This window comes from Phyllobates terribilis, unplaced genomic scaffold (assembly GCF_046119375.1).
Source record: "Phyllobates terribilis strain yellow unplaced genomic scaffold, ASM4611937v1 Scaffold_1__5_contigs__length_1240528914, whole genome shotgun sequence".
NCBI classification, from domain to species: domain Eukaryota; kingdom Metazoa; phylum Chordata; class Amphibia; order Anura; family Dendrobatidae; genus Phyllobates; species Phyllobates terribilis.
In genome coordinates this window covers 1,068,333,440-1,068,349,285 of record NW_027362761.1, presented here as the reverse complement: position 1 = coordinate 1,068,349,285, position 15,846 = coordinate 1,068,333,440, and the positions used below count along the sequence as shown (strand labels likewise).

At 46.4% G+C, this 15,846-nt stretch overlaps 1 protein-coding gene across 9 annotated transcripts in view; it reads right to left on the bottom strand.

Annotated features, from left to right (window-relative positions):
* Window positions 1–15,846, bottom strand: part of CLOCK (clock circadian regulator) — a 99,994-nt gene that overhangs the window by 45,358 nt on the left and 38,790 nt on the right. For 5 of the 9 annotated variants that reach the window (XM_073645477.1, XM_073645475.1, XM_073645471.1 and 2 more), the window contains 2 exons: window positions 6,654–6,747; window positions 4,902–5,012 (listed from right to left, as the gene is read on the bottom strand). In XM_073645477.1, coding sequence (XP_073501578.1) covers window positions 4,902–4,936 — 35 coding nt within the window. In that variant the 5' untranslated portion in view covers window positions 4,937–5,012; window positions 6,654–6,747. Of the gene's footprint in view, window positions 1–4,901; window positions 5,013–5,133; window positions 5,207–6,653; window positions 6,748–6,870; window positions 7,023–15,846 lie in introns of those variants that run through there. The other 4 variants (XM_073645473.1, XM_073645478.1, XM_073645476.1 and 1 more) reach the window with 4 other exon arrangements.

The following is a 15,846-nucleotide window of genomic DNA, read 5'->3' as shown; positions in this document are numbered from 1 at the left end:
ATAGGGCAGTTGGAACTGTGACCATGATATGACTAGAGCGTCCTGAGCGATCGCTAGCGGGTCGCGGGACCGAGCTACAAAAGGATGGAACCTTGTGGTTTAACCGAGACGCCATGAGGTCGACGTCCGGCGTGCCCCACCGTAAACAGATTTGGTGAAACACCTCGGGATGGAGAGACCACTCTCCTGAGGTAAGGCCCTGCCGACTGAGGAAGTCGGCCACCCAATTGTTGACCCCCGGAATGTGGCCTGCTAAGATTGCTGGAACTGTCTTCTCGGCCCAAACTAGCACTCTTGCCACCTCTTTCAAAACGGGCTTGCTGCGCGTTCCTCCCTGATGGTTTATGCATGCCATGGCCGTGGCATTGTCCGATTGTACACGGACTGGGAACCCGCTAGGATCTCCTGCCAGTGACGCAACGCCAGGTAAATTGCCCTTATCTCCAAGATGGTGATCCGTAGGGAGACTTCGTGGGCACTCCACCGGCCCGATGAGGCTGGCATCGGTCGTGACCACCTGCCAGCGAAGCGGTAGGAATGACCTTCCGGGTCTGAAGGAAGAGGGGCAGCACCACCAGGTTAGTGACCCTCTCACTTGAAGAGGTAACCTGATGCGTCGATCTAGAGATGACTGGTTCTTGTCCCAAGTCGAGAGAAGGGCCAGTCGAAGAGGCCGGGTATGGAACTGGGCAAAAGGCACTGCTTCCACAGCTGCCACTATCTTTCCCAGGACACTCATGCATAGGCGAAGGGAGTGTGGACTTGGGTCGGAGAGAAGGTGGATCCCCTGGCGGAGAGAGTTTATCTTTTCTCTCGGAAGGAGGACCCGGGCACGGGTCGTGTCGAACTGCATCCCTAAAAAGGTTATGCGTTGAGATGGGACCAGGGAGGATTTGTCGGTGTTGATCATCCAGCCTAACCGAGAGAGTGTGTTCAAGGTGATCTGGAGGCTGTGGAGACAGTCCCTGAACGTGGGGCCTTTGATTAACAGGTCGTCGAGGTAGGGGATAATTACAATTCCCCTGGCTCGTAGAATGGTCATGACAGTCGCCATTACCTTTGTAAAAACGCTCGGGGCAGAGGCAAGCCCGAAGAGGAGAGAAGTGAACTGGTAATGTGCGTTCTGGAAAGCAAATCGAAGGAACTTCTGATGTGGTGCGCAGATTGGGATGTGAAGATAACCATCCCGAATGTCCACTGAACATAGATATTCCTCGGTTTCCATCGAGGCAATTACCGACCTGAGGGACTCCATTCTGAAGTGCCGGATGCGTACTTGTTGGTTTAGCTGTTTGAGATCCAGAATCGGACGTAGTGAGCCATCCTTTTTTGGAACAACAAAAAGATTGGAGTAAAAACCGGAAAACCTTTCCTGAAAGGGGACGGGGACTATGACTCCTGAGCGCAGAAGGGAGGCGATGGCCTGAAGGAAACCGGGGAGCAGAGATGGTTGTGGAGGGCGGGAGCTGAGAAATCGTGTTCCTGGGCTGGAGTTGAATTCGATTTTGTAGCCGGAGGTAACAATCTCCTTGACCCAGGCGTTTTCTATTGCCAAGAGCCAAGAGTCTCGGAACAGAAGTAGACGGCCGCCCACCCTGGGAGAAGTCCCAGGTGGGAGTGACCCGTCATGCTGAGGACAACCTGCTGGATCGTGATCGGAATCCAGAGGACTTGGACGAGCGACCCTTTGCGCGCCAGTTGGGAGTGGGCCTAAAGGAAGGCTTACGTCTCTCCCACTGTGCTGGGGTACGGTCCTGTTGAGTGGAGGGGCTCGGTTGAGCGAACTGACGAAAGGACCGGAAAGTCTTCTAGGAAAAGGGCGTTTTGGTCTGGCCTGGGGAAGGGAGGTGCTCTTGCCCCCAGTGGCATCAAAAATGATCTGGTCTAACCTAGATCCAAACAGCCTGGAGCCTTGAAAAGGAAGATTAGTTAGAGATCTTTTGGAAGCCGGGTCGGCGCTTCAAGCCTTAAGCCAAAGAATTCTACGTAAGGCAATAAGATTGCTAGAGACCCGGGCTGAGCATGCAGCGGCGTCGAGGAACGCCGTGAGCAAATATTTCCCTGCGTGGCCGATTTGATCCGCTAGGTCTGCTAGATCGTCCGGGGAGGCCCCCGTTAAGATGCCCTGCCTGAGCTGTTTGGCCCATGCGGACACCGCTTTTGATACCCAAGTTGAGGCAAAGGAAGGACAAAGGGAGGCGCCAGCAGCCTCAAAGGCTCACTTAGCCAGGGCCTCAACCTGTCTATCTGTAGTGTCCTTAAGGGAGGAACCATCTGGAAGAGACAGCACGGTTTTAGCTGAGAGGCGAGAGACAGGAGGATCCACTGCTGGGGACTCCATCCATTTACTGACAAGGTCATGGTTAAACGGGTATAGCATGTTTAACTGTTTCTTTCCTGTGAAGCGCTTTTCTGGATGCTTCCACTGTTTCTGAAAGACACCATCAAATTCTGCATGGTTAGAAAAAGTGCATGCCGGGCGCTTAATTCTCTTGAAGGAAACGGAGTGGTCCTGAGAAGGGCTCTTGTCCTCTTTAACATGCAGAGTCTGATTGACGGCCGTTATAAGGCTGTCAATCATGTCCTGGATCCTGGAATATTGGTCTGTGTCGGAACCAGAGTCTAAATCTGATGCAGAGTTAGATCCCAGGGCGACCTCCGGGGAAGAGGTGTGAGACGCAGGGAGCATCTTGGAGTCTGGATAGCTGGAGGATGAGCTTGTGTGAGTCCGTTTCTGAGAACGTGCTCTCAGTCTGCTCTTGGGAGGAGGGGCAGGGGTGCCTGTGAACCGTCTGTGGGAACGTTTGGAGCACTGGTCCCCGTGGATAACATAGGCAAGCGTTCTAAGACCTGCACCAGAGACTGAGATACCTTGGTGAGGTCAGAGACAGACTGAGACATAGCAACAGCCCACTCTGTAGGAGAGGGAGTTCCTTTGTCCTGGGTGGCGGGGGGATCTTGGGGTGCCAGCATGGCGGGAGGTTTGCAGGTCGAGCAGAAAGCTGTTGTGAGACCCGCGGGCCACTTAGTACCGCAGAGAGCACAGGCGTAGTATGTGACTATGTGAGCGGGACGGACCGAAAGCTCCCTGGGTTTAGGAATATTTGCCTGACAAGGGATAGTGCAGAGGAGGGTGTCTGTGGGCAGGAAAGGGTGTGGGTCGGTGCCAGGGCAGAGCGTACCCGATCCTGAAGTAACCATGGTCCCATGTCCCCCGACGGAGCTCCGGAGGTGAGGCTGGAGCGGGCCACTGTTGTAAGGCAGAAGAAGCAGAGCTGCGGTGAGGCAGAGTGATGGCGTCGGCGTAAAAGGTGGGGAGGAGCAGAGCACGCTGACTTGATGGGCGGAAGGGAAGGGGGCGGGCTTGAAGGACCTGACCGTTGATAGGTCCGCGGGAAGGCTCGAGGGCGTGGCGGAAGTGTCACCATGCTCCTCGGCCCTGGTTGGCCGATTGCCGGAAGGGGCGTATACACGCCGGTAAGATGGACAGCCCACCAGAGACGCCCCCCCCCGACGGAGAAAGCGCGGGCAGTTTTGCCGCGCATAATGGGGAAGAAGGAGGGGGACGCTGAAGATGCGAGGAAAGGAGCGTGGCTCGGGAAGCGCTGCTGAAGTAAGCGCCATGTTTGTGAGGTGGTGAGGGGTAGGAAGTGTCAAGCAGCCCTGGGGAACTGGGACCTGCGGTTGAGAGACAGTAGGAGATGTACCTCTCTGTGCTCTTGAAGGGTCCAGATAACCCTTCTTCCTCTCCCCTTCTCAGGATGATCACAGGAGGTCCTCCGTGTATAGGGGGGGGGATCCTGGCTTCTCCTCCTTCCCGCACTGTCCGGTCCTGGACAGTGCAGGAGACGGTGTCAACCCCAGAATCTGGGGGAAGGTCACCTGCAGGGACCACAGTCTCCCTCCCAGGCCGCTCCGAGGAGGGGGCTGGGGTGGGGAACAGGCAAGGACTGGCCACCAGGAATCACCCTGAGACACCGTGAGGTGACAGGGGATAAGTCCTACCCAGCGGGACCGAGAGTGGGCGATGTGGGGGCTGCCACACTGCTCTCTCGGTCGCTTGTGAGATTGGTTAACAGGGGACGCAGTGTTCCCTGTTAGCCATGAAGAGCTGCATCTGATAAAGAAAGAACAAGGATTAATAAAACACAACAGGGTTGGATCAGTTAGGATCCAGGTCTACCTCCTACAGACACTAAGCTTAAACTGGTGAGCTTGGTGCCTGTAGACGAGTGAATACTGTGGAAGAGGAGCCATTTCTTTTTTTTGCCTAGTGTCAACCTCCTAGCGACAGAAGCATACACCCATGGTCCTGTGTCCCCAAATGAAGCGATAGAGAAACATTCATTGTTCCACCAGCCAATATTATCTTTGTCAACACAAAGATAATAGTGTATTTCTATTGGATTAACAAATTTAAACGTCTGGCTGATAAAGATTTTAAGCTGTGTCGTCACAGATGCACTCTATTACAATACAGCTTTACGTACTACATTGGGTGTGTGAAAATCTGGATGACATCCATTTGCATCGCGATGGCTACCAATCGTAATCAGCCAGTATCTGTAAGGGCCAGTTCACACTGCAGTGTGAGGTATACCAAATTCACATATGGTATGGGTTTGTGTGGAATGAATCTGGAATAGTTCAGATTTAGCCACGTCATACAACAAAGAGCCAGAGAGAGGCCAAAAGGACAGTCTTGGGGAAATGGGGGTCTATGGATGTGTTTGACGTAGGTGCCAGGAATTTTTTCTTCAACTCCTATGCAGAAGTGACACCATGAAACAAAGAGCCTTAAAAGCCCCCCAAAAAAATCAGCAAACAATGGAATTATGGAAAGTGTAGTGGCACCAATATCATGGATTATATACAACAGGGGACAAGAATATTAAGCTTACATCAGATAAATGTACCTGTCTGCAATGGAGCTCATCTTATGGCTTCTTATGGAAGAGAACACAAAATCCCACACTTTAACCTTGTAGGAGACATTTGTAAGCTGGTCTGGCCTGTGAAAAGATGAGAAGTGATCAAGAGCGAGTCCGGACACAAATCAGGAAGGAAATTGCGTATATTATTAATTCTATCGTCTCTAATTTACAGCCTATAACAGGACTCCTAATGATTAACCTGCTCAGTGTGCTGCTCCCAGACTCCTCCGCGGCAGGTGATTCGCCTCCGTATTTACTTTATACCGATGTAATCACGACCGGGCAGCTGCCAAGTTGCCAATTTAAGCAAACAACAGTCAAAAGCAAACAAAGTTCACTAGATCCACAAGGAGAAAAACAAGACCTGACACAGCTCCGAACAGTCAGAGGAAAATCACTGACACTTCGCTTTTACAGAACACACTTAAATGAAACAAGGGGGCCACCAAAAAATCCACGTCCAAGTGAAAGACAAATATGAAAAAATGTGTACTCCATTGAAAAGGACTTCTCACCAGGTCAAATTGTGGCCAGTTGTTGCCCTGAGGGGGCTTACACATTGCGGTTGTGTCTCAGTCGGGGCATAAGTCCAAAATCCCCCACAAAACGGGGTTCGGAAGTATGCGCAATCAGGACCACAGACTGTAATGATGCAGAGAGAGTGAATGTGCGATCTGATCTGCATCATTTTTGGGAGTGTCCACCTACTGTAGGAGGACACCCAGACGCAGTCTACTACTCCCTTGAGCATTCAGTTTTTTTTTTTTTACTGATGCAGTCATATGGTTAACCAGATGTGTCTTTTTATTTAGTGCTAATCTTTATGGTCTCTACTAGTGATGAGCGAGCGTGATCGGATATCGGGTGTTATCTGGGTATCTTGGGCGTGCTCGCGTAATATGTTTGAGTTCCCGAGGCTGCATGTTTTGTGACTTTTAGACAGCAGCAGCACATGCGGGGATTGACTAACAAACAGGGTAATTATGCAAAGCAGCCTAAAGACACACCCCAGAGTTTCCTATGAGCAATGCCCCCTTGTAAAGACCATAAAATTATCACAAATACTGGCCACTTTTAGCCTATTGACAGGTCCTTAATAATTCACTGCTGAGATATAACTCTACAGGACAAAATCATCAGGCTGCATTTTCAAGAGACTCGGTTTATCATTAGTGTTATCATAGGAATCTTGTGTCGATTCAAATCCCCACATACATCAATAACCCCACATTAAAAAAACTTGTCACTTTTCAACCAAGGCGGATATCTACGTATTTGATTCCACTTTAGCTTTCCATAGCTTCAACATCCAAAAATCAGGACAGAGAATACGTCATCAGGACTCGGAAGTGGCCCTTCGTCAGGCTGATAGCTTAGACATTCTCCTTTAGGGTGTGACACAGAATAGGTCCTGAATATAGAGTCAATAAAAACACTTTATGGAGGCCTGATGGCTCACAGCCCGATGTATAAGAGGTTCCAAGCTCTAGTACTGTATCTCGGTCATTGCCTTTGTTACATGTTGCTTGACAAGAACTAAATCAGAAACCACATTTTGGAAAAATATGACTCCATGTGAACATCTCCCATTCTATAGTCCGCAGCCATCTTCGCCAGGCTTCAGCATTGCAGTGCTCTTTTTATTACCTGTGACTATTACTATTAACAGTTGTGCCCATTCCCCTACCCACAAGTCTTCCAGCCAGCATCTCTGCTTACCTTCTCTGTGCTGTCAGTGAAGGATCTTCTCTGCAGGGCAGGTGGTTACCAGGAGAGGTAAATCTTCACAATCCTCCCATCTTCAGATTAAACTCTGGAAGACAGACAAGATGTGGATACAATTACATTATCCTGAGTGCAGAGCTCTACTTACTACATGTATGCTTGTTACAGCCATTCAAACGTGCAGATATGTCTGTATACAAGGGAACGTCACCTTCATTTCCTCATTATCACTCCCATTATACTTCTGAAAATGTACAGAAATCCAGTATCCTCCTATACATTATCAAAGCCTACATGCAGCATTAACAGAAAACTTGTAAATAGTTAGAAATGAAACGATGATTCACTGCCGACCGTGGCACGCATTTACATAGTTATCTGTGCCAACATTACAATATCTCCAGAGAGGCCGGGCGAGACCGGAGAATCTGTCACGAGCGCTAGTGACTCAAAGAGCTCTGCTGTATGGCAATCAGACACCGACTGGAGGCCAAATATCAAGATAAAATGCTTTTATATCTCCGAAATACAGATGGTAAAAGTACTAGGAGCATGTGGCTTAATGGCTCCTGCTTCGGCTACAGGGGCATGGACACAGCGTTGCTATACTCGGGCAACCAGAGCCATTACTACAAGGGTAACGCATCAAGCACACAAAGAAAAGATTCATTAGCGGGTTCACATTTTATGCAATAAGTAATTACAGTTTGGCCTAATATTCAGGTGAGTTTCATGGCAAGAGCAGAGTAAGCCACTGCCAGCCTCTACTGCTGACTGCTTTCTCTTGGCAAAAATATAAGGCTTGGGCATTATCATTCAACATGCTCTATCCTTCTCGGGTGGCTCCCCGTGTACATTTCATTAGACGGTTGGCCAAATTTAATTTAAAGTGTATAGGGGTTGTCAGCCACCCGCATTGATCAATTCATCCAGTTAAAAGTAAAGACCACAATGTTTGAATACAGAAAGATAATCCAAAAGCAATTTATGGACCACTCAGACTTTTTGTATCTTTAGAAGTTTGGGATTTGACATGCAAAACCCTACAGAGCCATCAGAATTTTTCTGTATATGATTATTCAGGAAAGGGGCCATTTTGCCTGAGCTATTCCTAACAGTATTTAGAGATACGACCAATGTGGTTGCTGTAAATCATAAGAACCTAGAGGACTCATAGGCTTCTTTAGGAGATAAGTTCAGTGACCATCACCTATTGTGAATGGTGGATCCCGTGTTATGTACTTCTGTATGGCTGATAACTTGCACTATAATCTTATATTACGCATTGTGACCAGAATAAAATTTGAAAGCATTCAGAAAGGTTTTAATATAGTGATATAGAAAAGAAAGAAATTAGCAAAATGTAAAAAAAAAAAAAAATTGTTTGTCTTTACTGTCCTGCTCAACCCCATTCTCAGATTTCCTCCTCGTTTCTTCCATTGATCAAATAAGCAGCACTTTGACATTAATGTACATTTGTTTGGTACAAGAATGATTTACATTTTATATTTGCCACAATATGATGGATTTAAAAAAAAATTATAACATTTAAACTGTTAAACAGAATTTCCAGTGCGTATACGGGCGTAATAAATCTGTGATATGGATGTAACAGGGCCAAGGATCCAGCTATCTGTATTGCTGGTATAAAAGAAAGTTCACCCGGTGTTTTCCAGTTTCAGAAATCCCCTCTCCTGACTGCGATTGGTTTAAAAAAAAAAAATCCCTGTGCTTTCCCCCCACCCCGTGGGTCCAGCTCCGCCGTGGCTTCCATTGTCAGTTATTGGCTACAGTACTGACTGAGCAGGCGACAGGGACAAGGGTCTGTCCGAAACTGGAAAACCCCTTTAATGACACATGCTGACACCATATTTGGACATCTACCAATCATGTAACAGGGTTCTCCCCAGAAAGGACACACACAGCAGCTCTAGTCTAGGTACCTCCCATAAACTGAGTTGAGCAACTGCATGCTCTACCACAGCTCCATTCAACCATGGGAGATGAGACCCCCGGGCATCAGACACATCTCTATCCTATGAATAGGTAATGAGTGACAATTATGGAATAACCTTTCAAAACCCTGCAGAGCAAACTTCCCCAGTAACCAATATCCAAATGCTAAGAAAATGAAATGCAAACAAAAAAAGAAAAAGATCAGGAGGGCAGGGTGAAAATGGCAGATAATATTCAACAAGAATAAAGTCGGTCCGAGACCGGAAAGAAAAAAAAAGGACATCGCAGCATTCACAATTTGCCTCCGAGAATTTAATGGCACTCGCACATTCAACTCTATGAGTCTGAGGAAAAAAGTCTGACCGGACTGATGACATCCAAGTGCTGTCCGATTTTCATGGACTGACATAGGGAAGGTGGAGAATTCCCCCCCCCCCCCCATCTCAAAGAAAATCAGATCCCACTCTAATCAGAATGTGATTCGTATAAGGTCATAGAAAATATTAAAATTCTCTGAAGTCACTCATTCCCCATCCTTTTCTCTTTGTCATCTGCAATCTGAGCTGACACTTACTTAGATGTAGGATTGTACAATGGACTGATACAGGTAGGAAGTTAATTAACAAGCAAGAGCTATACAACTGACAGGTAATTGATACCTCAGAGAGTTGGACAACCATTGAAACATGTGTCGACGCATAGACACAGTTTAACATATGAGCCAGGGACTGAAGGAGGATGTGTATTGCGTATAGACAAAAGGTTTAATAGATAGGAAACAAATTGTTAAGGATCAAAGGGAATATATCACACTCTTTAGAATAGCATTATCCTTCATGGGCACACATTCCTTTCATCCACACGTATTTGCTGGACGCTGAGGCACCGAAAGAAAATATAGAATAAGGGAATTTCTATAAATCAGATTGTGATGGAACATATTTTTAGCGGCAGGACTAATTGAGGAACAATATGCATATTTTTTTCATGTGTGTGACACCTGCCGATGAGCCATAAATCAACAGTATAAGATAACTGACAACAGCTATGCCAGGTTTGGGCTCTAAGTAAAGATAAAATCCTGATGAAAAATATGGCGTTAATCTCCAACTTCTGCTATCATCCGACGAGGAGTTATCGCATAAGTTGGGGATTTCATAAAATCATGAAGGGCTGAGACCAGCCCACAACCCATGCCCATGTGAGGTCATCACAGGGGGGTGTGTGTGTGGGACTCCAGGGTTGATAAAAGATCAAGATGAATTATGATCTGTGTTCGTGCTGAGAGATACATTTTTCATGTATGCAGGGACCCAGTTCCAATCGAAGCCCTCTCCTTCGGCTAAACTAAATAGTCTCTGCGATTGGTACAGCAAGTTCTTCTGTTAATCCTTTTTATTTTCTGTGACTGCATATGCTGTATGGTTTTGTCCCCCTTGTAAAATCTTTTGTATATTTCTTCATAAACACTGTCTCCCTTTGGATTAAATATAAAATTTAATAGTTCTGCAATCGTGCCTCTCCCCAAAGCCATACGCTACCTATAAGGTGTCCAATCTGCCTGTATTTAAAAATGGTCTGGTGGTGGCAGCTAATAATCTTTCTGGGGTTATCGTGGAGTTAGCAGTAATCGTACGACAGTATATTCACATATTCCATGCGTTGGAATCCGGAGGTGTATATGCCATACGCTCACTGTTAGTTTTCTGAGAACTAATTAGTGACAACAACCTGCAGCCTCCTCGGTTGATCGTCAGCCAATCGTGTAATTGTCCCGACAATACAGCAGAGAGCTGTTCGCTCCAAAGATCACAGCGGATGATCTCTGTGATAATTGGAATCAATTGGGATCTAAATCCCTGACAAATTGGAGGTCGCGGTGGGATTCTGCATGATCTCTCCGGTGTCGCCCTGACACATAATAGAACAGATTTTCTTGGACGAGGAGAAAATGGTTATCTGCACTAAACCTAAGGCTATGTTCACACACTTTGTGTTTTTTTCTGCAGCTAAATCTGCTGACAACTTTTCTCTGGCAGGAAAACAGCTGCGTCAAAAACGCAGCTTTTCATGCGTCTTTGATGAGTTTTTTCACTGTCCCTCTGTCTCTATTTAGACATGTACATAAAGTTCTGTAAAAAAAGAATCCCATTCTATTTTACCATCAAAAACGGTGCAAAAACACAGCAAAAAACACAAGTGTGTTTTTTGCTGCGTTTTTTTCCACCACCTATTACTTCCTATGGGTGAAAAACGCAGAAAGAAGTGACATGCTCTATTTTCCAAAAATGCAAGCAAGGCAGAAAAAAAGCAGCAAACAAAAAGCAACATGTGTGAACAGAGAATTCTGGTTTCTCATACACTTTGCTGGTACTGCAAAAAGCAGCTGAAAATTTGCATAAAAATCTGCTGCAAAATACGCAGCAAAAACACAATGTGTGTGAACATAGCCTAACAGTAAGGAGATTTAGTGAGTACTTGGTCTTCTATTATTTTACCCCATTTCTTAGACAAAATTTACCTGATCCTGAAAAACTCCCACAACAAATCAAGTTATAAATGTTGTAACTGGCTACATGCCTCCTTACAGAAGCTCAGCATCCTTCTCACCTGATAGCCATTTCACCTTATTCAGCAATATTCTGGACATCAACAAATCTGCAACATCAATAGATGTTAAAAAGCCATTTGTTGTAGCATAGAAGGATCTGGTCTGTGATCAAAGTTTCCTGCAGCCTGCAGAACAAAGCAGGACACATATCGATCTACAGAAATACAAATGCAGTCTCATTCACTGAACAAGCCATTACAATTTTATGAATGTGTCGGCTTGTACCGGGGACATGACAGGTCAGTTCCATGAGTTTTACCAGCTATAATTGTTTTTACCCTCTACTGTCTTGAGATGAAGCTCTGGATTGTGTGCTTTCTATATCTGATAGAAACATTAGTCCAGAATCACAGAATCCCTGACGTAAAAAGCATAAAACAAGTATGAACCAGAGCCTTAAAGGGCATTTTCCAGCTTATACATGCTGCCTGTGGATCAGGCAGGATGTATTAGCTGCCACATTCCCATTAAGGCTCTTTAGACGGGCAGATATGCTGACTATAATGAGCACATATTGATGGCAGCACAATGACTCAGTGGTTAGTTCTGTTGCTTTGCAGTGCTGGGGTCCTGGGCTCAAATCCCACCAAGGACATCTGCAAGGAGTTCATATGTTCTTCCCATTTTTGCTTGCTTTCCTCTGGAAAACTTTGTTTTCCTCCCGCACTGCAAAGACGCTCTGATAAGGAATTTAGAATGTGAGCCCCAATGGGGACAGTGATGTCTGTAAAGATCTGGGGAATATGATGGCTCTGTATAAGTGAGAAAAAAATAAATATAATTTTATTTATATAGGGCAAACATAATCCGCAGCACTTTACAATTAAGCGGGGACATGTACAGACAGTATCAGAAGTTTCAAAGTAACACATAATTCACCAGTTACAGGAGGAGTGAGGGTTCTGCTGGCAGGATTACAATGTATTAGGAAATAGGGGGGACACAATAGGTAGAACGTGCTCGTCATGTATGGTTCATCATTATAATAAATACGGGTGATGATATTAAGCTGCAAGATCCGATCATCAGACAATGTATAAGTACAGTTGCCAAGTGCTATTGGGTGCATGGAGGCTGTGGAGACTGACGAGTAGGAGGGACCAGATTCTGGGCAAAATTTAGAAAGAGGACAGGGAAGAGTTAGATAAGTGAAGTAAGGGGATAGGCTTGTCTAAAGAGATGTGTTTTTAAAGCACACTTAAAAATCTGGGGGCTAGGTATTAAATGGATTGTCTGGGGTAGTACATTCAAGAAAACTGTCACAGGATGAGAGAAGTCTCGGGGATGAAAGTGGGAGGTTTGGATTATGGAGGATGTTAGTGTTACATCAGTTGCAGAACAGAGAGTACGGGTAGGGTGATAGAAAGATGAGGGAGGAGATGTGCGGTGGTGCAGAACTGTGGAATGCTTTGTGGGTGAGAGATAAGAGTATATTGTACTCAGTAGCAAATGGGTAACAAGTGCAATGACTGGTACAGGGTGGAGGAATCGTAGCAGCTGAACAGAAAGAGATTAGTTACTTACCGGTAACGGGATTTCTCGGAGAACATGACAGCACCACGAGAGAGGGGATCCGCTCACCAAGGACAGGAAACCTACAGGCTTAAAAGGGGGCGGCCCTCCCTCTCGCCTCAGTTTGGATTACAGAGCATTGAGAGGACCGCCTGGTTAGTAGACATAGCAACATAATCATGAAACAAACAGTATATACATTTTCTTACAACACCAATGTGTGAGAATAAAGAATGAACACAGATAAGAAGTGCTCCCAAAAAGGGGTGAAGGGAGGGAATATAAGGGTGCTGTCATGGTCTCCGAGAAATCCCGTTACCGGTAAGTAACTAATCTCTTTATTGGTCGACCATGACAGCACCACGAGAGAATTGCAGAGATGAAGATTCTAGGGAGGGACCACCGCTTGGAGCACCCTTCTCCCAAATGTGAGGTCAGACGAAGCACCCAGATCTAGTCTATAGTGCTTATAGAAGGTAGATGGAGAAGACCGGGTAGCTGCCTTACATATATCCTCCATCGAGACGCCAGACCTCTCTGCCCATGAGGTTGCCACCGCCCGGGTAGAGTGAGCTTTCAGGCCACGCAGTGCTTCTTCTCCGCTGGATACATAGGCTAGCGTAATGGCCTCCCTAATCCATCTAGCTATGGTGGATCTGGAGACCTTAAGCCCCTTCCTAACCCCCTGATAGGAGACAAACAGGGAACTATCTCTTCTAAAGGGCTGAGTGACAGCAAGGTACCTAACCACACACCTTCTCACATCTAAAGCATGGAAATCTGCTTCTATCTGATTACTAGGGTTCGGACAAAAAGAGGGTAATATTACTTCCTGAAGTCTATGAAACCGGGAAGCTACCTTAGGCAAGTATGCTGGATCTGCTCTAAGAATTATTCTGTCGTCCAGAACCTGGGTGAAGGGAGGGCCAGAGGACAGAGCCTGAATATCACCAATCCTCCTAGCAGATGTTAGGGCTACAAGAAGCGCTGTTTTGAGGGTAATAGATCTCAGGGATACAGAATCTATTGGTTCAAAGGGTGCCCCAGCTAACGCTTTCAGAACCAGGTTTAGGTCCCATGGAACGACATTAGTTTTGGTAACCGGCCTGGACCTACCTACTGCTTTTATAAAGCGGGAAATCCAATAGTTTTCTGCGAGGACACAGTTATAGAGGGCACCTAGTGCCGACACTTGGACCTTCAAGGTGCTCGTTGCTAACCCCAGCTCGAAGCCCCTTTGTAGGAACTCTAAAATCTTCCCAACTGGCGCTCCCTTATCCACTGAAGATTTAGAAAAAGATAAAAACTTGTTCCAAACTTTTGCATAAATTTTGGTAGTGACAGGCTTTCTACTACGTAATAAAGTAGATACTAGACTCTGGGAAAAACCTTTTAGTTCTAGCAGGGACCTCTCAAATTCCACGCCGTCAAGTGGAGGCCCGGAGCTCGCGGATGGAGCACTGGACCCTGGCTGAGGAGATCCGGAACTTCGGCAGGACCCAAGGGTCCGAGATGGACAAGTTCCTCAGGCATGAGAACCAGGGTCTTTTGGGCCAAAAGGGGGCGATCAAGAGGACCCTTGCCTTGTCCTCTCTGATCTTTCTTAGTACCATAGGCAGAAGGTTTAACGGTGGGAAGGCATAGGCGAGACTGAAGTTCCAAGGGATTTGGAGAGCGTCTACCGTTAGGGGCCTTTCTCTCGGATCTAGGGAGCAAAAAACCTTTGTCTTCCGGTTTTGTTTTGTGGCGAAGAGATCCACCACCGGAAGACCCCATTTCCGGACTAATAGGGAAAAAATGTCCTGTTTTAGTTCCCATTCGCCTTGCCTTAAAAAATGACGGCTTAAGAAGTCTGCCTTTGAATTTTCTTTCCCTTTGATGTGGAGGGCTGTTAAAGAGAGGAGATGGTGTTCCGAGATCTGAAAGAGATGATCCGCCACTCTCATTAGCGATCCAGCACGAGTACCCCCCTGATGGTTAATATAAGCTACTGCTATATTATCAGACAGGATCCTAATGTTCTTATTGTGAAGGAATGGTAAGGAATGATTAACAGCCCTATCAACTGCCAGTAGTTCCCTAGTATTAGAGGAAAGAGCTCTCTCCGCGTCCGACCAGAACCCCTGGGCAATCATATCCCCCAAGTGAGCTCCCCATCCATGTAGACTCGCGTCAGTTGTAATTATTTCAGATATTCTGACCACCCAGGGAACTCCTCGAGACAAGTTTTCTAAATTCACCCACCACTGTAGAGAGTCAATAGACCGGGGAGATAGGAACATCCGTCTCTCCAAGTGCCCATGTAACGAGACCTCATTCTGTAGGACGTCCCACGTAAAACTCTGGAGTGGTATTGTGCTCACATTACCCCCGGCAGACAAGATATCAGGGTACCAAGTAAGGACATTGCAGCCCTAAGGGACATGACCGGTTTCGCAAGAGCTCCTTCCACCAGCCTTTTGACCTTCTGTTTTTTGGCTTCTGGAAGGAAACACATCTGGAGGTCTGAGTCTAGCATGATACCTAGGAACTGCTGTACTCTCGAAGGGACTACCCTGGATTTCTCCAGATTTAGGATCCAGCCCAGGCCTTCCAGAATAGAGGAGACCAATTTAAGATGGGAGAGACATTGAGAGGCTGAGTCTCCAATGATCAAAAAATCATCTAAGTAAGGGATAATTAACACATTATGTTCCCGTACATGAGCCATCACCTCCGCTATCACCTTCGTAAATATTCTAGGGGCTATAGCGAGACCGAATGGCAAGGCCGCAAATTGGAAATGTCTGATTTCATCCCCTATGACCAAGGCCACTCTAAGGTATTTTTGGAAGCTTCTGTGTATAGGTATATGGTAATATGCGTCCTTTAGATCCAATACTACCATATGACAGCCTGAGAACAATAGTTTTATAGTAGACTTAATGGACTCCATTTTAAAGGTGGGAATTAACAAAAATTTATTCAGGGCCTTAAGGTACACCTAAAGGATCCGTCAGGTTTAGTGACCAAAAACTACGTAGAACAGAGTAGAACCCCAGTCCCTTCTCTGCTATCGGGACCTCCACTAAGACGGCCTTATGGACCAGATTCAGGACCTCCACTTGT